The sequence below is a fragment of the Macaca nemestrina genome, chromosome 8, assembly GCF_043159975.1.
Source record: "Macaca nemestrina isolate mMacNem1 chromosome 8, mMacNem.hap1, whole genome shotgun sequence".
NCBI classification, from domain to species: Eukaryota; Metazoa; Chordata; class Mammalia; order Primates; family Cercopithecidae; genus Macaca; species Macaca nemestrina.
Window position 1 is genome coordinate 114,652,751 of NC_092132.1, and position 22,717 is coordinate 114,675,467.

General features: G+C 35.1%; 1 protein-coding gene across 6 annotated transcripts in view; it reads right to left on the reverse strand.

Annotated features, from left to right (window-relative positions):
* The window catches only part of LOC105476552 (disintegrin and metalloproteinase domain-containing protein 18), a 152,073-nt gene extending 129,356 nt beyond the window's left edge, over nucleotides 1-22,717 (reverse strand). The window contains exons 1-3 of one of the 6 annotated variants that reach the window (XM_071068348.1): nucleotides 22,555-22,717; nucleotides 21,880-21,956; nucleotides 1,438-1,493 (exon numbers count right to left, since the gene is read on the reverse strand). In XM_071068348.1, the coding sequence (XP_070924449.1) occupies nucleotides 1,438-1,493; nucleotides 21,880-21,956; nucleotides 22,555-22,609 (188 nt within the window). In that variant the 5' untranslated portion in view covers nucleotides 22,610-22,717. Of the gene's footprint in view, nucleotides 1-1,437; nucleotides 1,494-21,879; nucleotides 22,052-22,554 lie in introns of all 6 variants that reach the window. The other 5 variants (XM_011732576.2, XM_071068349.1, XM_011732579.3 and 2 more) reach the window with 5 other exon arrangements.

The following is a 22,717-nucleotide window of genomic DNA, read 5'->3' on the forward strand; positions in this document are numbered from 1 at the left end:
TGACACAAAGATGTCAAGTATGACTCCGACTTTTTAAATGTTTTTTTTTTTCCTGAAAAACTGATATATTTGCCAATTCCTGACATGACTGTGGGAAAGACAAATTTGAGAAGAAAGTCAGAATTCCACTTGGACATGTTACCTATGAGGATCCTAGTAAATACTTGGTTATCAACTAAGTACTCAGGTAAGTGAATATGGCGTTTATTGAAGAGGAATAAGGTGGAGATGTTAATTTGGGAGCAACCAATATGTGGATGGCATTTAAAGTCACAAGAATTAGACAACCAGGTGATTGAATATAGCTAGAGAAAAATAAGAAAACAGAATGCAGAAATAGTACCATGGAGTCCTTTAAGATTTGAGAGATGAGAAAGAATTTAAAAAAAAAAAAAAAAAGATAGAGAAAGGAGAGACAGCGAGAGAGAGAGAGCACTGAAGTACCCACAATGGGTAAAATCAGGACCAGGAGTCTGTGGTATTCTGGAAGCCAAATGGAGACAGTATTTTATGGAGGAGACACCGGTCAACTATGATCAATGCTGCCAACTGGTTAAGAAAAATTAAAACTAAAACACAAACAGGGCATTCAAAAACATGAGGACCACTGATGATTCTATCCGAAAACACTTTTGTGCAGTTATACAGGAAGAAAAGTAAATGTGATTTAAGTAGCGTAGTCATGAATTAAGTTAGAATAATTTCGTCTAGCCTTGTTCAATTACAAGAAAGCAGGCAGACAAGGGACAGTTGCTATAAATATATATGTTTGAAGATGCAGACAGAGAAGAGGCTACTTAACTTATCTTTATAAAATTTTGAGAAAATATAAATCAAGATTCAAACAGTAGATTGTTGCCTAGAGTTGTGACTGAGAACAAAGACTAACTGAAAAAACATGAGGGCTCTTATGTGGGGAAAGAATGTTCTAAAACTGATTTATATTTGATGGTGGCAACAGTGCATAAAGTCATAAAATTATTGAATTTTATACTTTAGAGAATTTTACATGTAAAGTAGCTTGTATAAACTTGTTAAAAATAGACACATGTGTAATTAGCACATCATAAAAACTGTGTTACTAGTTGAATTTCCCACCAATAATCACTTGACGTGTAACTATATTTGACTTCACACCAGATGTACTTAATATATAACTTGCAGTTCTTGGGTTCAATGGCTTACATGCAACCAGAGATTTTACAAGTATGTAATTTATTTCATAATTTGAAAATACCAAGTGAAAATTAAAATGAAAGAGCTCTACAGATCTGATATTCAAGACCTAGTGAATCCTAAATTGGGAAGTCAACCGATAAAACAAGTCTACTTTATACAGCATTCCTGAATTTAAATACTGCACAAAAACTTTAAGGCTGTAAAATCTAAACTTAAAGATTTTCCCTTTTCCTTAATGAAAAAAAAATCACATCTTACTGTTTTCTGAGATGTAGAGTGTAAGGTTGTCCATCAATTGTAATGATGTAAATCATCTAAAATAAAACACATCAGTAAAGATGATGAAGGAAATCAGAAATATATAAAATAAAACAATATTCGCCCAAGTTAATAAAACTGAGTCACTCTATCCATTAAAAATGAAAATCGTCTTTAGAATTTATTATCCTAAATAGTAAGAGTTTAGTATCTTAATAAATTCAGGAACAATGTGACCAATTTAATGTGCAGGGGTGACTTTTTAAAACAAAAGTGAAGGGAAACTGGTATATATACATGATGGAATACTACTCAGCCATAAAAAGAAAGGAATTAATGGCGTTTGCAGTGACCTGGGTAAGTTTGGAGACTATTATTCTAAGTGAAGTAACTCAGGAATGGAAAACCAAACATCGTATGTTCTCACTCATAAGTGGGAGCTAAGCTATGGATGCAAAGGCGTAAGAATGACACAATGGAATTTGGGGACTCAGGGGAAAAGGGTAGGAAGGAAGTGAGGGACAAAAGGCTATTAATTTGGTTCAGTGTATACTGCTTGGGTGATGGGTGCATCAAAATCTCACAAATCACCACTAAAGAACTTACTCATGTAACCAAATAACACCTGCTCCCCAAAAACCTATGTAAATAAAAATAAAATGAAATAAAATAAAAATGAAGAGTACATTTTAGTGTACATATATATATATAACTTTAGCATTATGAACACTATATTAATTGCTTCTATTTAGAAAAAAGCATGCATTTTTAGTCGAGATAAATTAGACATGACCGTAGGCTTACATGCCACACAAAATATAATGAAGCACTAATAAATTTTTTATACATACATATATGCAGTCATACCTATTCAGAGACATTTAGCATTTCTCTCTCAACATGTAAAACTGAGGAAAAAGAGCTAAGAGACTGAAAGCAGACAAGAAGCCAGTAAGGAAGACCACACCTCCAGGGATAAGAGTTCTAAACTATCACAAATTGGGTACTAACAATGCTCATGATCTTATGGTGACGGCATCCAGAAACAGCAGGTGATGCCATGAAATTCTACAGGGACCGTAACTGGCCTATGTCTACAGATGCAGCCAGAGGTCTATCCTACTAAACCCACCATTTCTCTCCCAAGGCAAACCATTGTCAAGAGAGATCTCTGATTTTAAGCTGGAACAGTCTGTGAACTGGGTAGAAAGAAACAAGGCAATACTGCCTATGACTGGAAATGGCAGAAAGAAACGGAGCACACAGGCTCAGAAGGCTATCTGCTCATCACCCAGACTGGAGGCAAATCTCGTCCCATTATTCCCCTGAAACTAATGTAAGCTACTACGGTAAATTCAATGCATTCTCCCAGATTGAATGCAAAACAGAGGTAACAAAAGGTCTGACACAATCTCCACTCCAATGGCAAGTCCACAATAAAAATCTAACTTCCATCAACTCGTCAGCACCCATCAACTCGTCATTTACATCAGGTATAACTCCCAATGCAATCCCTCCCCCGCCCCCCCATGATAGGCCCTGGTGTGTGATGTTCCCCTTCCCGAGTCCAGGTGATCTCATTGTTCAGTTCCCACCTATGAGTGATAACATGCGGTGTTTGGTTTTCTGTTCTTGTGATAGTTTGCTAAGAATGGCACAAGTATACATATGTAACAAACCTGCATGTTATACACATGTACCCTAGAACTTAAAGTATAATAATAATAATAATAATAATAATAATAAATCTAACTTCCGAGGTATCTACACCAAGAAGGGACAATAACGAATTCAACAAATAAAAGGAGTGATTTCTCAAATTACTCCTGAGAAAACTATGAACATAATGTGTTGTATTAGGCTGTTCTCGTGTTCCTATAAAGAACTACCTGAGACTGGGTAATTTATTTAAAAAAGAGGTTTAGTTGGCCCATCGTTCTGCAGGCTCTGCAAGCATGGGACCAGCATCTGCTTTGCTTCTGGCTAGGCCTAGGGAGTTTTTTTTAAACTCATGGCAGAAGGTGAAGCAGGAACTTGCACATGGTGAAAGCAAAAGCAAGAAGGAGAGTGGGGGTCAAGGGGAAGTGCCACACACTTTTATATGACCAGATCTCAGGAGAACTCACTCACCATTGCAAGGAGGGATGCACCATTGCAACTCAGCACCAAGCCATGAGGGATCCACCCCATCACCCAAACATCTCCCACCACACCTCACCTCCAACACTGAGGACCACGTTTCAACATGAGATTTGGAGAGAACACATATACAAACCGCATGATGTGTGAATAAAACAGGACCTTAATATAAGTATATTTAATATCTTTAGAAAAATAAAAATAGGTATTACAAGGAGTAGGGATTTAGTGTAATAAGAAACTAATTCTATAATTTTCTAATGCTTAATGAGGGCTTATCAAATGCCTAGCATTGTCCAAAGCATTTTGTATGTTTTTTGTAACATTTTTATCCTCAGAAAAGTTATTTTTCATTTCAAGAAAAAGAGATTGAGTAACTCTCCAAAGATGACACACTGAATGAGTGTAAGAGCCCAGGAGAGAAGCAATGTGCTTTACCACTGTGTGACAATGCTAGCGCGTGGTGAAGAGCAGAGAGTTCTTAGTGAAGAAAAGACAGAAAATTGTATAAAATGAATCAATTATAGATCATATAAATGATCATATAACTGTTGATTCTTAAGTAAATCATTATCCTGAATAAGAGTCTGGCTATATCTGAAGGATTAATTAGTGAGGTTGAACATCAAAGCTAAGAAAGTTTCTGTGAATTAAACACAAAAGTGTTTTAAAAGTGGAAGATCTGAAAGAATAAATAAGAAACAGAGAAGCTATTTCCAGGACTTCCAATATCAACTAGTAAGAATTTAAGAAGGCAAAAATAAAGATAACAAAGTGAAAGAAATATTAATAGTTAAAAACTACTACTTCAAAATTGAACACATAAGTATTATCATTTAATGTGCTCATCAAGGGTCATATAAAGATTTTAAAACACAGACCTCAGAGATGCTGCAGGCTTATTTCCAAACCATTGCAATAAAGCAAATATTTCAGTGAAGCAAGTGATATATATTTTTTGGTTTCCCAGTGCATATAAAAGTTACGTTTACACTATATTATAGTTCATTGAATATGTAAAGCAAATTATGTCTAAAAATATTCAACCTTAGTTTAAAAAACGCTTTATTGCTAAAAAATGCAAACGCAGATACAAAACGGGCACTTGCTGTTGTACAAGTGGCACAGGTAACTTGCTTGGCACAGGTGTGAATTGCAATTCAGTAAAGCACAATAAAATAACGTATGTCTGTGGTGAGGGACATAAAATACCCATGAAAATTTTGAGAACAAAGAACCAAGATGGAGAAATTGCCTTATCTAATTTCAAGATTTCCCTCTAAAGCTACCATAAAGAAGGTAGAATGATATTGGCAAAACAAAATGGACATACAGACAAATGAAACAGAAAAGAGAGCCCAGAAATAGACCTTCAGCTGATTTTTGAAAAAGATTCAACGGCAATTCAATGGAGAAAGGGTCGTCATTTCATAAGAAATGGTCGTCATTTCAATTGATGGTGATAGAACAATTTGTCCGTAGGCAAAAAGATGAATCTCAATACAGACATCACACCTTGCACAACTGTGGAAAGAAATCATAGACTTAAAGGTAATACATAAAACCACAAAATATCTAAAATGAAACACAGGAGAAAAACCTCTGTATTCCTGGTGTTGGTGATAAGTTTTTAGATATGAGAGCAAAAGCATAATCCATACAGGAGAAAAATAATAAGTTGGACTTCATTTAAGTGAAAAAAATTAGCTCAAAGAAAGACATTGTTAAAAGAATGAAAAAAAAGCTATAGACAGGGAAAAATATTTGCAAATCACACATCTTATAAAAGACTTAACTAGAGTATATAAAAAGCTTTTGAAACTCAAAAAAAAGAAACAACCCAATTTAAAAATGAACAAAATTTTCGAATCTTACCAAAGAAGATATACAGATGGAAAATAACAGGTATATTTTTAAAATCTTAGAACAGAAGAGGGATTTTGCAAGAGATTGAAGGTCAAGAAAGCACACAAGAGTATGGCAGAAATTACCCTAAAGTTCTCATCTGGATTCAGGGCAGTTCCAGTAAAGGTGGAACTGTGACTTCCAGTCTATTACATGAGACATGGTCAGCTGTAGAATCATAAGAGTAATCCAAATCAAAACCTTAAACACTATAGAATGGCTTCTATCAAAAGAATAAGAAACAGCAAATGTTGGCGTGTACGTGGAGTAACTGGAATCCTTGTTTGGTGGAAATTTAAAATGATGCAACCATTACAAAAAATAGTAGAGAGGTTCATACAAAAAATCACATAAAAATAGAATAATATAAAATACAGAATTATTATATGATTTAAAACCCCACTGTTGGGTATGCATCCAAAACAATTCAAAGCAGAATCTTGAAGAGGTTATCTGCACACCAATATTCTTTGTATCATAATTAACAATAGCCAAGAGGTGGAAGCAACCCTAATGCCCATCTGGGTGAATAGATGAATAAAATGTGGAATATGCAATAGAATATTATGCAGCATTAAAAAAGAAGGAAACGCTATTACATGCTAAAACAAGGTTGAATCTTGAGGACACTATGCTAACTGAAATAAGCCAGACATGAAATAAATCATGTATGTTTGCACTCATATAAAATATCTAATGTAGTCAAAAGCACGGAAACAAAAAGTGGAAAGATGGTTGGAAAGGGCTGGGGAAGGCCATCAAGGAAATTAGTATTTAATGGGTATACAGATTCAGTTTTCCAATATAAAACAATTCTAGAGATTTGTTGCGTAACATTGTGAATTTAATTAATAGCATTGAATTGTATACTTAAAAATAGTTACGGTGGTAAATTTTATCTTATGTATGCTATTGTACAGTACATTTTTCTAAAAGACAGATAATGTGAGATTGGATAAAAAACCAAGACCCAATTATATGCCCACAGAGACATGGGTTGATTAAGAGAACAAAGAGAAATATATCATCCAAATGCTAATCATAAATAAACTAAATGTGTACATTAAAAACTAAGAAGGCAAACCACGATAATAAGAAATAATATTAGGAATAAGCAGAAACATTTCATAATGATAAAAGTGTCAATTCATCAAGAAGGCAATATAAATCCAAATGTGCATAAAGCTGTAAAATGCATGAAAAACTGAAATGTGGAGGAAACAATTAACTATAAATGGAGATTTAAACACTTTACTGAGAGCAAAGTGCCACCACTTGGCCCCTGCCACATTTGGGCTGGAAGACAGAAGATAGTGCAGCAGCGATGCGGTTTGCGTCTGTGTCCCCACTCAAATCTCGTATCAAATTGTAATCTCTAATGTTGGAGGTGGGGCCTGGTGGGAGGTGATTAGATCAGAAAGGCAGATTTCCCTTTCAGTGCTGTTCTTGTGATAGTTATCGTGAGATTTGGTTGTTTAAAAGTGAGCAGCATCTCCTCCTCCTCTCTCTTCCTCCTGCTCCTGCCATGTAAAGCATGCCTACTTCCCCTTCCCCTTCCACCATGATCGAATGTTTCCTGAGGCCTCCCCAGCCATGCTTCCTGTACAACCTGCCCAACTGTGAGCCAATTAAACCTCTTTTCTTTAAAACTTACCCAGTCTCTGTGATTTCTTTATAGCAGTGTGAGAACGAACTAATATAAATAGGAATTGAGACTGTGGGCATTTGGGCCACTTCATCATGTAACTTAATACTGCCTTCAGGCACATTCAAAAGCCCAGTCATGTTTACACAGCTTCCATCTGATGGTGAAATCCTGTTGTGCATTCGCCACCATAAGCTTCGTAGGTCAGATAGCACCCAGTTACTCATGGGCAGCTCAGGTCCCAGGGTAACCTGGTGCCCTGATTAAGCATTCAGTCTTATTAAGGCTCATTAGCAAGTCAAGAACTGTTTCTCAAACTGAGAGCAGTTATCCACAGAAATAGTATTAGTGACAGAAAATTAGCAAGAACACAGAAGATTAAACACTATCCATCAACTTGAAATAATTTACAGTTATACCATGCAATCCACCAAGATGAAATAAACACATTTTTGAAATCCACAAAGAACAATGATTAAGATATACCTTATTTTAGGCCAAGCCTCAATTCTCTAAAAATATTTAAGTCACTGAAAGCAAGTTATTTGGATCCAATAAAATTAAAATATAAATCAGTATCAGAAATATCTAGACAATTTCTCAAGTTTTTAGATATTAAATAACTCACTTCTAAATATTCCCTCAGTCAAAGAAGCAATTCTAAGAATTTAGAAATAATTTTAAACAAATAATGATAAAGTCATAACCTATAAAACTTTGTGGCCTGTAGAAAAATAAAAAGTGATTAAAAGAAACTTTACAGACCTTTCTTTAACAGTGCTTTTAAAAATTTACAAATGTAAATATTTTTATTAGCAAGAAATAACCAAGAACAGATGAAAACTTTCTTAAATTATTAAAAGGCATTGAACAAAATCTACAGATAACGTCAGACTTAATGGTGAATAATTGAATGCATCCTCTCTGAAATCTCAAGAAATAAATATTTATTGACAATTTATTTCACACTTTTTATTGAATATTATACTGCAGGTTCTAGTCAGTGCAGTACCACAAGGAAAAGGAATAACTGGTAGGCAGAATTAAGAAGAAAAAAAAACAAATTTTTTAAATCTTCAAAACACGTGATAATACACAGAAAAAATTCTAAGTAATATATGAAAAAAGCTACTAGAATTAATGGGTGAATTTGATAACATGAAGATGGAAGCTCAATATTTAAAATTTAATTTAGTTCTACATAACAACAATGGATAACAGGAATATGCAATAAAAATGGAATTTACACAAGCATCAAAAACATGAAATATTTTTTAAAAGTTGTAAAATATATGAGTAATATCTGCGTCTAGAAAGCTTCAGAAAATGATTAGTGAAATTAACAAAGACATAAATAAATGGATGTGTGTGTATATACATATATAAAGCCATTGAAATACATCTATTAAAGACATTGAATCGATAACCTCCTACAACAGGAAGCACCGGGCCCAGATGGATTCACTGGTAAATTCTACTAAACATTTAAGAAATAATTTATATTAATTTTCTACAATCTCTTTCAAGAGATAGAAGCACAGGGAATACTTCTTTTTCTATAAAGCTAGATGAAAAATCCTCAACAAAATATTAGCAAATCTTATTCAACAATGTATAAAAATAATTATTTTGATACATTACTTTATACAAACTATTTACATATTTTATACAAATTATTTTATTTTTTATACATTACAACCAAATGAAGTTTATCCTAGGTGTGCAAAGGTAACTCAACACTTGAAAATCAATTGATGTAATCATCACATTGTCTAAAGGAAAAGAATCACAAGATCATTTCAATAGATGTGGAAAAGGCATTTGAAAAAATCCGGCCCGGCTCAGTGGCTCACACACATAATTCTAGCACTTTGGGAGGCTGAGGTGGGTGGATAACCAGAGGTCAGGCGTTTGAGACCAGCATGGCCAACATGGCAAAACCCCATCTGTACTAAAAATACAAAATTAGCCCGGTATGGTGGTGGGTGCCTGTGATCCCAGCTACTCAGGAGGCTGAGGCAGGAGAATCGCTTGAACCCAGGAGGCGGCAGTTGCAGTGAGCTAGGATCACGCCACGGCACTCCAGCCTGGGTGAGAGAGCAAGACTCTGTCTCAAAAAAAAACAAAGAAAAAAGAAAAAAATCCAACACCCATTTCTTTTTTTTTTTTTTTTTTTTTCTTTTTTTGAGATGGAGTCTTGCTCTGCTGCCCAGCCTGGAGTGCAGTGGTGTGATCTCAGCTTAGGTTCAAGTGATTCTCCTTCCTCAGACTCCCGAGTAGCTGGGATCACGGGCATGTACCACCACATCCTGCTAATTTTCATATATTTGGTAGAGACTAGGTTTTGCCATGTGGGCCAGGCTGGTCTCGAACTCCTAACCTCAGGTGATTCACCCACCTCGGCCTCCCAAAGTGCTAGGATTATAGGCATGAGTCACCGTGCCTGGCCAACACCCACTTTGAGTAATAATAATGATGACGATAAAAATTTTCAGCAAACTAAGAATAGCAGGCCACATTCTCACCTTGATAATGAATATCTATTTTAAAAAAATCTAGGGCTAACATCATACATAGGTTTTGAAAAACTAGACCTTTTCATGCTATGATCAGGAACAACGCACAGATAGCCACTCCTTTCAACATCACACTACCAGTCCTAGCCAATGCAATAAGAAAAGGTATAGTCGATTGGGATAAAAAGAAATGAAACTGTCTTTGTTCATAGATAAAAAGATTGTCTATGTAGAAATTCTGAGAGAATTGATGAGTAACCCCTCTGGAACTAAAATACAATTATAGCAAGGTCGCAGGATAGAAGGTAAACATACAAAAGTCAATTGCTTTTCTACATACCAGCAATGAAGGAAGGGAATGTGAAGTAAAAACAATGACATTTACATTAGCATCCAAAACTCAAAATAGATAGATTTGCTAGATAGATTTGCTAGATACAAATCTAGCAAAAATATATACAAGATCTATGTGAGAAAAACTACAAAATTGATGGAAAAAAATTAAGAACTAAGTGAACTATTCCATGTTATGGATAGCAACACTAAATATCATTAAGACATCAGTTATTTCCAACTTGATTAATAGATTCAAGATAGATTCAAGATAGTTCCCATCAAAATCCCACTTAGTTATTTTGCAAATATCAACAAACAAATTCTATAGTTTATATGGAGAGGCAAAAGACCAAGAATAGGCAACACAACACAATACTAAAAGAGAAATACAAAGTTGGAGGACTGACACTACCTGATGTCAAGACTGAACTATAAAGCTACAGTAATTAGGAGAATGTGGTATTGGCTAAAGGGTAAACAAATAGAATAATGGAACACAATAAAGAGCACAGAAATTGATCTATATAAATAAACTACCTTTGACAAAATGGCATAGGAAATACAATGAAGTAAAGATAGTCTTTTCAATGAATGGTGTTGGGACAACTGGATATCCAAACATAAAAAAAAAATAAATCTAGACACAGAACATAATAGTTCACCAAAATTGACTTAAAATTAATAATAGACCAAAATGTAAAATACGTAACTATAAAACTACTTGAAGAGAACATAGGAGAAAATCTAAGTGACCTTAGCTATGGCAGTGACTTTTTAGTAGAGCCCCAGAGGCATGATCCGTGAATAAATAATTGATAAACTGGATTTAATTAAACTAAAAATTTCTTCTCTGTGAAAGACATTGTCAAGTGTATGAAGAGATAAACCACAGATTAAAAGAAAATATTTGCAAAAGGCCTATATGATAAAGGACCAAAATATGTAAACAACTCCTAAAACTCAACAATAATAAAATGAACAACCAGACTTTAAAAAGAAACAAAAACCTAAACAGACATCTCATCTAATAAGATATATGTCAAGCAAATAAGACATATGTCAAACAAACATGAGACCTGATAGGGAGGCCGTGCATCCATAAGGACAGTGGCATATTGAAAAATTCTGTACTTTCTTCTCATCTTTTCTCTGAACCTAATACTGCTCTAAAAAAATTAACCCTTATATATTATTAAGGAATTGCAAATTAAAAATAAAATACTATTACACAGTGATTTGAATAGTCAAAGCCCAAACACTGACAACCGCAATTGAAGTAAAGATGAGGAGCCACAGGAACTCTTATTCCTCGTTGGTAGAAATGCAAAATAATAGATCAACTTTGGAGGATAAGCTGGCAGTTGCTTACAATACTACACATACTCTTACCATATAATCCAGCAATTGTGTTCCTTGGTATTTGCTGAAAAGAGCTGAAAACTTATGTCCATACAAGTACCTATGTAGAAATATTTATGGCAGCTTAATTCATAGCTGCCAAATCTTAGAAGCAGCCAACACATTCTTCAGTAGGTAAATGGCTAAATAAACTGTGGTACAGCCAGACAATAGATTATTATTCAGTGATAGAAAGAAATGAGCTATCAAACCATTAAAAGACATAAAGGAATCTTAAACACATACTAAATGGGAAGAAAAGCCATCTGAAAAGGCTACATACTTCAAGATTCCAATTATAACACACTCTGGAAAAGGCAAAACTATAAGAGACTGTAAAAGAATATGTAAATGTCAAGGATTTGGTTGGTGGGGAGGGATGATTAGGTAGAGCACAAAGGAATTTTAGAACAGTGAACCTATTCTGTATGATACTATTAGTGGGTATTTGTCATTACACATTGGTTCAAACCCACATGGCACACAGCACTAGAAGCGAACCCTAAGGTACACTATGAAAATTTGAGTGATGATGTGTCAATATAGATTCATTAATTGAAACAAACATGTGAGACCTGATAGTCAGCGAGGCTGTGCATCCATAAGGACAGTGGTAAATTGAAAGATTCTGTACTTTCTTCTCATCTTTTCTCTGAAGTTAATACTGCTCTAAAAAAAAAAAAAAAAAAAAAAAAAAAGTTTATTTTAGAAATTTTTGAAATTAAAAATGAATAAGATCAGATTCCAGCCAAGTTCCAGCCAAAATGGAATAGCCTCATTCTTCCAAGTTCTTCCCTCTTAAAGCTAAGAAATCCTGGAAATATAACAGAAAAATAAAAATAAAAAATTTTGGAGAAATGGAAACAAGAAGGTAGACTAACCAGTGACATAAGGACTTGAGTGATGACTAGTTCAGGCTGGGCCTGGTGGCTCACGCCTGTAATCCCAGCACTTTGGGAGGCCGAAGTGGATGGATCACTTGAGGTCAGGAGTTTGAAACCAGCCTGGCCAACATGGTGAAACCCCATCTCCACTAAAAATACAAAAAAATTAGCCGAGTGTGGTGGTATGCACCTGTAATCCCAGCTACTTGGGAGGCTGAGGCAGGAGAATCGCTTGAAACCTCTGAGGCAGAGGTTGCAGTGAGCCAAGATCATGCCACTGTACTCCAGCCTGGAGTGAATCTCCAGAGTGAATCTCCTGGAGTGAATCCAGTCAGTGTGAATCTCCGTCTCAAAATAAACAAACAAACAAATAAATAAATAAATATTTTTTAAAAACAAGATAAAAAATAAAAAGTTAGTTCACTGGTTTTCTTTTGACTTCTATGCATTGTAAATGGTTTTGAGAAGATAGCAACCTGGAACTACCAACAGGCACAGTGTCAACAGGGTCCAGCGCAGAGCTGAGATTGCAGTCCCTCCTTGTAGTGATGAAGCACCACCCTCCATGGCAGTGAAAGTCAGCCCTGTGCTTCACCTATTGAGCATTCCAGTGACATATAATGAATAACACATGAAAGCAAAGCTACCAAAATAAAAATCTAAGTGGAAAGGCTCAACCACAGAATGGGGTTAGGGGAGAAAATATTGAAATGGGAGACAGAAAAATCGAAATTACCCAACCTGAAAATTGAGGAAACTTACAAAAAATGTAGAGAGGCAATGACCAAAAATGTACAGAGCTTCAGGGACCTAAGGTACTATAACAAAAATTATATCGGTTGTGTCATTAGAATCCCAGATACAGATGGAGGCTAGAGTTGAAAAGGTATTCACAAGAAATAGTGGATGAAAATTTACCAAATTTGATAAAATCATAAACCTATTCATTTAAGAAGCTAGAAACTATTGAAACTATAAAAAAAAAAAAAACTTCACACCAAAATGCATCATAGCTCAATTTCTGAAAACTAAAAGAAATTCTTAAAATCTTGAAAGTAATGAGAGAAATGACAACTTACGCATTAGGGGGAAAAAAAAACAATTCAAATGACAGCAAATTTCTCATAAGAAAACATGAAGATCAAAGGAAATGTCATAACATAAGTATGATGAGAAAAAAGACTCATACATCTAGAATTCTATGAAAATCCAGTTTAAAAAATATCCTTCAAAAATGAAGAGATAATCAAGATATTCTCAGATCAGGAAACTAAGAACATTTGTCTCATATAAACCTATACTAAGAGAATGACTAAATAAACTTCTCTAAGCAAAAAGGTAAAAATAAAAGACGAAGGATTGAAACACCCAGAAGGAAGAAAAACACAGAGGGGAAAGTACAGGTAATTACAAAAGTTTACCTTTTCATATTGAGTTTTCCAAATTAATTTGAAGATTGAAGCAAAAATTATAACACTTATTTCTTTGTGTTCCTTTACTTTAGCCCATTTATAATTGCCTTAAATATTTCCTCAACATACATTTAGAAACAAATTAAGGTTTAAATACTTTGCTTAACATGGTGAAATGATGACAGTAGGCTTTGAAAAGTTATGTACATGTAATGTAATATCTAGAGTAACCACTAAAAGAGCTCTACAAGTATATATTCTTGAATCGCCACCACAATAAAAAACTATATTATTCTGGCAATTTCTACAAAAGCATGAAAAAGGAAAATAAAAATTAAAAGCAAAACAAAAAATTACTTGGTAGATGTAACACCAATAGTTACATTAAATATAAATGGTATGAACAGGGGAAATTATAGATTGAGTGGATTTAAAAATTGACAAAGCTACATTCTGTTAAAAATAATTTCACATCAAAGACAATTGCCTAGGCTGGCTGAAAGCAATAATATTGAAGAAAGCTTATCATGCAAACATAAATCAAAGGAAAGTAGAAATTGTTATATTAGTATCAGATAATACAAAGATATTTATCAGAGAATGAGAAGGGCATTAATGATAAAGGGTATCAATCCAGCAAGATGTAATAATCCTAAATGGGTATGCCCCAAACAACAGAACTGCAAAATATGAGCAGCAAAACCTGACAGAAAGGAAAGACTATCCTTCTCCATTGTGTCCTTTTGGTGAACTTGTTGAAAATCTGTTGACTGTATATGTTTGGATTCATTTCTGGGCTCTCTGTTCTGTTCTATTGGTCTACATGTCTTTTTTTTTTTTTTATGACAGTACCATGCTGTTTTGAATATTATGTTTTTTAAATACAATTTTAAATCAGGAAATATGAGGCCTCTAACTTTTTTCCTCAGTATTGCTTTGGCTACTCAAGGTTATTTCATGCTTCCATACAAAATTTAGCATTGCATTTTCTATTTCTGTGAAGAGTGCCATTGGAATTTTGATAGGGATTGCACTGAATCTGCCTATTGCTTTGGGTAGTATGGACATTTTAGCAACATTACCCAAGAATAAAAATCAGTGGCCCCATAACATAAAAGCAAACAAGCTATTGCTGATATGGAGGTTTCCTCAGTCTGGATAGACAATCAAACCAGCCATAACATTCCCTTAAGCCAAAGCTTAATCTGGAAAAAAGTCCTAACTTTCTTCATTTCTATGAAGACTGAGAATGATAAGAAAGTGAAGAAGAAAAGTGAAGCTAACAGAGAGGTTGGTTCGTGAGACTTAAGAAGATATCTCCGAAACAAAAATGCAAGGTGATGCAGCAAGTCCTGATGTAGAAGCTGAAATAAGTGATCTGTAAGATCTAGCTAAAATAATTGATGAAGACTGCTCCACTAAACAACAGATTTTCAATGTAGATAAAACAGCCTTTTACTAGAATATGCCATCTAGGACTCAGCTAGAGACTTTCCCAGCTAGAGAGGGGAAATCCATGCATAGGATTTTTTAAATTGTTATTTTAGATTCAGGGGTACACATGCTTGATTGTTACATGGGAATTAAATGCATGATGCTGGGAGTTGGGCTTCTAGTGTACCCATCACTCAAATATTGGACATTGTATCTAGTAGGTATTCTGTCCCCATCCCCCATTTTGGAGTCCCCAGAGTCTATTTTCTTCATCGTTTTATGTCCAACTGTACCATTTATTTAGCTCCTACTTATAAGGGAGAACACGCAACATTTTATTTTTCACCTCTGGGTTATTCCACGTAGGATAATGGCCTCCAGTTCCTCCATGTTGCTACAACAGACATGATTTCATTCTTTTTATGGCTGCATAATATTCCATGGTGTATATATACCACATTTTCTTTGTCCAGTGAACTGTTGGTGAACATTTAGATTGGTTCCACGACTTTGTTATGGTGAATAGTGCTGCAATAAATATACAAGTGCAAGTGTCTTTTTTATATGATCTATATTCCTTTGGGTAGATACCCATTAGTGAGATTGCTGGGTCAAACATCAAAAAAAGTAAAAACAGAACTATCATTCAACCCAATGTTAATGTCTTGCTTTAAAAGACAGGCTGACTCTTGTTAATGCTTATTACACAGCTAGTGACTTTACATTGAAGCCAACACTCAGTGACCATTCTGACAATGCTAGGGCCCTTAAGAATTACGCTAAATCTACTATGCCTGTGATGAGAAATGTAACAACAAAGTCTGGATGAAAATATAACTATTTATAACATGGTTTACTAAATATTTGAAGTTGACCATTGAGACCTACTGCTCAGAAAAAAAGATTCCTTTCAAAATATTACTGCTCACTGACAATGTACCTGGTCACCCAAGAGCTCTAATGGAGATGTGCAAGGAAATTAATGCTGTTTTCCTACCTGCGAACACAGCATCCATTCTGCAGCCTAGTCAAGGAGATATTTTGACTTTAAAGTCTTATTACTTAAGAAATACATTTTGTAAGGATATAGCTGCCACAAATAGTGATTCCTCTACTGGACCTGGGCAAAGTCTATTGAAAACAGTATGGAAAGAATTCACCATTCTACATGTCATTTAGACCATTCACGATTCATGGGAAGAGGTTAAGATATCAACACTAACAGGAACTCAGAAAAAGTTAATTACAGCCCTCATTAATGACTTTGAGGGATTCAAGACTTTAGTGGAGAAAATAACTACAGATGTGGTCGAAATGGCAAGAGAACTAGAATTAGGAGTGGAGCCTGAAGATATGACTGAATTTTTGCAACCTCATAATAAAACTTGAATGGATGAGGAGCTACTTCTCATGGATGAGCAAAGAAGTTGGTTTCCTGAGATGGAATCTACTCCTGGTAAAGATGCTGTGAATACTGTTAAAATTACAAAAAAAAAAAAAAAAAAAAAAAGTTCAGAATATTACATAAACTTAGTTGATAAAGCAGGGGCAGGATTGGAGAAGATTGAGTCCAATTTTAAAATAAGTTCTACTGTGAGTAAAATGCTATCAAACAGCATTGCATCCTACAGAGAAATCTTTCACGAAAGGAAGAGTCAACCAACGCAGCAAACTTCATCATTGTCTTATTTTAAGAAATTGCCACGGCCACCCCAACCTTCAACCACCACCTTGATCAGTCAGCAGCCATCAACATCAGGCAAGGGCATCTATCGGGAAATGATTACAACTCACTGAAAATTGAGATGATAGTTATCATTTTTTAGTAATAAAGTATTTTAAATTAAGGTTTATACATTGTTATTTTTAGCCATAGCACTATTGCACACTTAAAAAACTATAGTATAGTGTAAACAAAACTTTGGTATGCACTGGAATACCAAAAAGTTTGTGTGACTTACATTAGTCTAGAACCAAATGTAAGTCAGAACCAAACCTGCAATATCTCCAAGATATGCCTGTAACTTTCAATTTTGAACAATAATAAGCAAGGACATTATAAGTCAAAATAAGCAGGAAAATAACTAGAAGGAATCAGGAGAGAGTTTGTGACTGCTCCTTATGTTCTATTTTTGAATCGAGTGCTAATTTTGGAGGCATGTCTACTTTGTGAAAATTCATTGAGATATATGTGTTATTTATCAATGTAAAATGTTATTTTAGTATAAAAAAGAAAACCTAGAAAAAATTTATTCTGGAAATTAAAGGCAAAATGTCCTCTTCCCAAAATACTTGAGCCATAAAGGAATGATAGTATTCATTTTAAAATACTGAAAAATGAATAAAAAAGGGTAGAATATGACTCAAGGAGTACTTAAAATGAAAGTGTAAAATTTTTAAACATATGTTACAAAATTTGTAATTAAAAATTATTTATTATTAATAAAAATAATAATAATAATATATACATACATACACACATGTTGGTGTATATATTTGTATATATTTCTTCATGTGTGTACATAATCATTGACATGTTTGTGTGTGTAAAATATACGTGTCAAGGAATATATACATACATCTTGAAATACATAATATACACAACATACATAATTTATACATAATATGTAGTTACATATATTCTTATATTTTCTATTTATATTAATATCTATAAACAACAATCATTTGGAATAGATATTCTGCATAGATGGTTCTTCTCAACCTTACCATGACAACTTAATTCACTACAAAATATATATATATTTGTCTTGTGCAGACATTTATGATTCCAATGCTTGCTTCTGGCTATAGTCTGAGTAAGATATAATGCGCCTAACATAAATTAATCACATAAAGAATAAGAAAGGGGAGAGCAGCCAGTAACATTAAAGAGTTGGCTTAGTACTATCAGCTAGCCTTGGAATTCTTCTGTTGAATATAATCACTTTAAAAGGACATCAGTGTAATACAGGACCACTGTGAGACAATTATGCATCAAGACAAAACCAACACTGCTTCATAATCATGTGTGAACACCAACAAAATGTAAGCCCTTCCAAGTCAAAAAAAAAAAAGAAGAATGAAAGATTGAATATGCCCTTATTGGGCTAGTGTGAATGGCTGCTGCTTCTTAACTAATGACAGATTTAGGAATCTTCTGGTCTTCCTGTGCCCTAGATAAGACTTACTAAGATACACAATCATAGTATTATGCCTACTTCCGGACCATATCTAAACCAGATCGAAGGCACACGTCCTAAAACTTCCCCCAAATTCCCAAAACACGCCAATGTCTTATAAGTGCTTTAACAACCTCCTAAAGAGATGTTCCATGGCTCCCCACGGTGCGCATTCTCCCTCACTGCAATGTGTAATAATTCTTATTTGTTCAATTGCTGGTGTGTTCACAATGGTCTTTGACAAGAAGGCATTGATAGCAGGAAACAAACACATCCTAACTGAGGTCAGCTCTCCCCAACTGGAGAGTTGTTTCCCTGTGTTGAACCAACAATGGGTACTACAGCTTCCATATGTATACTTAGATAAAACAGAAGGTTTGAAACTTTCTTCATAGTTCCTGTAATATCCTAAAATTTAAGCCATTGTTTTATGGAATAGAAGAATATATTTTCAAAAGATCTATATGACAAAGAATTAATATCCAAAATGTCAAAAGGACCTTCTATAACTCAACAGCCAAAAACAAAACAAAACAAATAACCTGATTAAACAATGGGCAAAGGACCTGAATAAACTTCTGTCCAAAGAAAACATACAAATGACCATCAGGTATAAGGAACAGTACTCAATATCATTAATCATCAGAAAAATGCAGGATCAAAACCACAATGAGATATCACCTCACAGCTATTATAATGGGTTTTATTTAAAAAAACAAACCCACACCCACAAACAAAAGCAAAAGATAACAAGCACTGGCAAAGATGTGGAGAAGTTGGAATTCTTGTACACTATTGGTGGGAATGGAGAATGGTGCAGCCATTATGAAAACAGGTATGGAGGCTCCACAAAAAATCAAAAATAGAACTACCATATGATCCAGTAATACAACATCTGGCTACATATCCAAAAAAAAATTAAAGCCATGACCTTGAAGAGATATCAGCAGCCCCATGTTAATTCCAACATTATTCACAATATTCATGGTTTGGAAGCAACCCAAAAGTTCAATGACATTAACTCATAAAGAAAATGTAGCATATAAACATATTGGAACACTATTTAGCTTTAAAAAAGAAGGAAATCCTATTTGAGACATGAATGAACCCACAGGACATTATGCTATGTTAAATAAGACGGTCACAGAATGACAAACACTATATGATTCCACTTACTTATATGAGGAATCTAAAATAGCTAAAATAGGTGGGCTAACGCCTGTAATGCCAACACTTGGGGAGGCTGAGTCTGGCAGAACACTTGAGTTTAGGAGTTCAAGACCAGTTTGGCCAACATGGTGAAACCCCATCTCTACTAAAAAAAATATGAAAGTATCCAGGTGTGGTGGCACGCACCTGTAATCCCAGCTACTCAGGAGGCTGAAGCACAAGAACTGCTTGAGCCTGGGAGGTGGAGGTTGCAGTGAGCCAAGATCACACCATTGCACTCCAGCCTGGGCAACAGAGAGAAACTCCACCTCAAATAAATAAATAAAATAGTCAAAATTATAAAACCAGAGAATAGAATAGTGGTTGCCACAGGTCTGGGGAAAGAGAGAAATGGGGAATTGTTGCTCAATGAATACAAAGTTCCAGTAATGAAAGATGAATACGTTCTAGAGATATGCTGTATAACATAGTACCCATAGTTAACGATACATCATTGTGCACTTGAAAATATGTTAAGAGGATCATTCTCATCTTCAGCATTCTTAGCACAAAATACAAAATTAAAGTATGCAAGGACATTTTTGGAAGTGATGGATATGTTTAGTACATCGATTGTGGTCATGATATCATGGGTGTATGCATATACTCAAACTCATCAAAATGTCTACACTAGATAGGTGCAATTTTTATATCAATTATAACTCAATAAAGTTTTTAAAACATGAAGGGAATACCATATACAATAAAATATAACTTCAAGAATTCCATATAAATAATACCAAATGTGTAGACAAGGACTGAATACTGCATGTCTCTCATAGTAAAACTATTTCATCAAGCCCTGCGTGTTGCTATATGCTTCTTGACAAGTAGTAAGAAATGTGAAGTTTACAGTGATTATACAATGACAACATGCAATAGTAGTAAATCAGGGAAAAAAAACAGATAGATAGATAGATAGATAGATAGATAGATAGATAGATAGATAGATAGATAGATAGATAGTTGGGGCTTTTTGTTTGTTTTTTTGTTTTTAAGAGATGAAGTCTCGCTCTGTTATCCAGGCTGGAGTACAGTGACACAATCATAGCTGACTGCAGCCTCCAAACCCTGGGCTCAAGAGATACTCCTGCCTCAGCCTCCAGAACACCTCGGACTACTAGCGCACACTACCACACCCAGTTAGGTTATTCTTTTAGAGATAGGGTCTCACCAACTTGCCCAAGCTGGCCTCAAACTCCCGGGCTCAAGCGATCCTCCCACCTTGGGATCTCAAAGGGTTGGGATGGGATTACAGTCATGAGCCATTGTGTTGGCAGAAAATAACTTATGCAAATAACTTTTCAACAGAAAGCAGCTTACTGTAGTGGAACTGGAGTTACAAATTAAAGATTAGACTCTACATGCTGACACAGATTTGATGCCATTAATATTTTTTAATCCTCTGTCTTTTAAAATGAATATATATAATAAATAATTCCGCTTCAGGAGGATAATGTGATAAATAAGATTTATAAATGAAAATCCTTTCCAACTTCTCTAAAGGAAAGTATTCATTTTACTGTGATTCCTAAACACAATTTGACATATATTTTATTTATTATAATTGTTCACTAGTAGAACATAGCCATGGTAAGTCCCAATATTGTGTACCAAAATAGAATTAATGGATTAATCTTTTCCTTACTCATAATTTTAAAATCACTCTTTCAACCTGAAACATTTTCAGAGTTGACATATATTGTGCACCTTTTGACTGCATAGAAATATAAACCCCTATATTGTAACTTCCAGTTTGTAAAATAGAACATTTTAACTATGTCGATTTCAGGCATTTTAATGAAGCAAATATACAAGACTGAAGGCCTTCAGTTTAATAACTTTTTAATCTAGCAGGTTAGTAATTTTCCAACTTCTTTTTCCAGTTAATTTTTACTTATTGTAATATTTTTCATCATAACAGGGCAAATGTGACATTCTTATTTTTTCTTCACTTTTTACAAAGTCTTTGTAGGTTACATGCTATTAAGACTGATGCCTGTGGATCAAATTTTCCATGTCTAAATTTTGCTTATGACCAATTTCTACATCATTTAGTGGACAATAAAAAATTTGTTAATTTGTTGGCTAAACCATGGTCATGCATATTTTATATTGGTTTCTTTTTCCTACCAGTTTGATTGCTGAACATTTCTTGGAAATTGTGGACAAGTAGTGTGTTAGGAAGAGATGAAGAGAAAAGACAGGGAAATAAGCAGCAGAAATGGGGGAGAAGAGGATCAAAACATGGCAGGAGACAAATAGCACAGGCAAAATAGTATGATTTGGCAATGAATACAATTGCGTATGATCTGACTTAATATAAGGGTAAATAAAAATTGCCATAAAACTTTAAATATAGAATAAATATTCCTCATCATTTACCTTCCTCTCTGAAACTTCACTGTCATTTGACAAAATCTTCCTTGGAACTGTGACATGCAGAAATATTCCTTCAGAACCTGCAGTAAGGAAATGTGCTTGTTTTCGTCTTTGTTTTGCATCCACAATCGTCTCAGTCAAGCATGGGTTCTTATCCCTGACTGCATGGTGGCGCCTAAAATTTTAAGTAAACGTTTTTACATGTGCTCACACTCTTTCTAGTCCACAAATTTCACTACATAATTAACAGCACATTGAAAATGGCTAAGGCACAAAAAAAGAAAAAAAAAAAAAGTAGACATTGCTGTTCTACAGGCCCCTCTGGTTCCCTTTTAGAATCGCTGCGAGGCTTGCTTCCTTAGGACTCTGAGGCATTCGCTGAAGGCAGTTAGTAGTCCACCACCTCCATCCTTCACAGAGTGGGAAGATCCCAGAAAGCGCGCTGCGTGTGGGCCACTGAGACCATGGGCGCTGATGCAGAGCGCTAACAGCTCCTCCGCTAAGGACCTTGCTTCCCCTGGCCTGGCGTAGAAAGGTGTCTCTGACACACCGGAAGCACCTGCTTGAGATCCCAAAGGGGAGCGGGGGAGGGTCCCAGAATAACAAGAAACTGCTCCCAGGAAGAGCCCAGGCCCGCTCTAAAGCCGAAGAAGAAAGGGGAGGCTCCCGGGGACTTACCTACGTGGGCTTGCAGCCTTCCAAGCTCAGTGAGAAGGGCAAGGAGAAAGAACATGGCTCAACCAGAGCGCAGGAGGCACAGCCAAGAACAGAGACCGTTGAGCAGCGCTGAGCTCGCGGGCGGGCTCTTGGCCACCGGGCGCCTGGGCCAGGGAGGACCCTG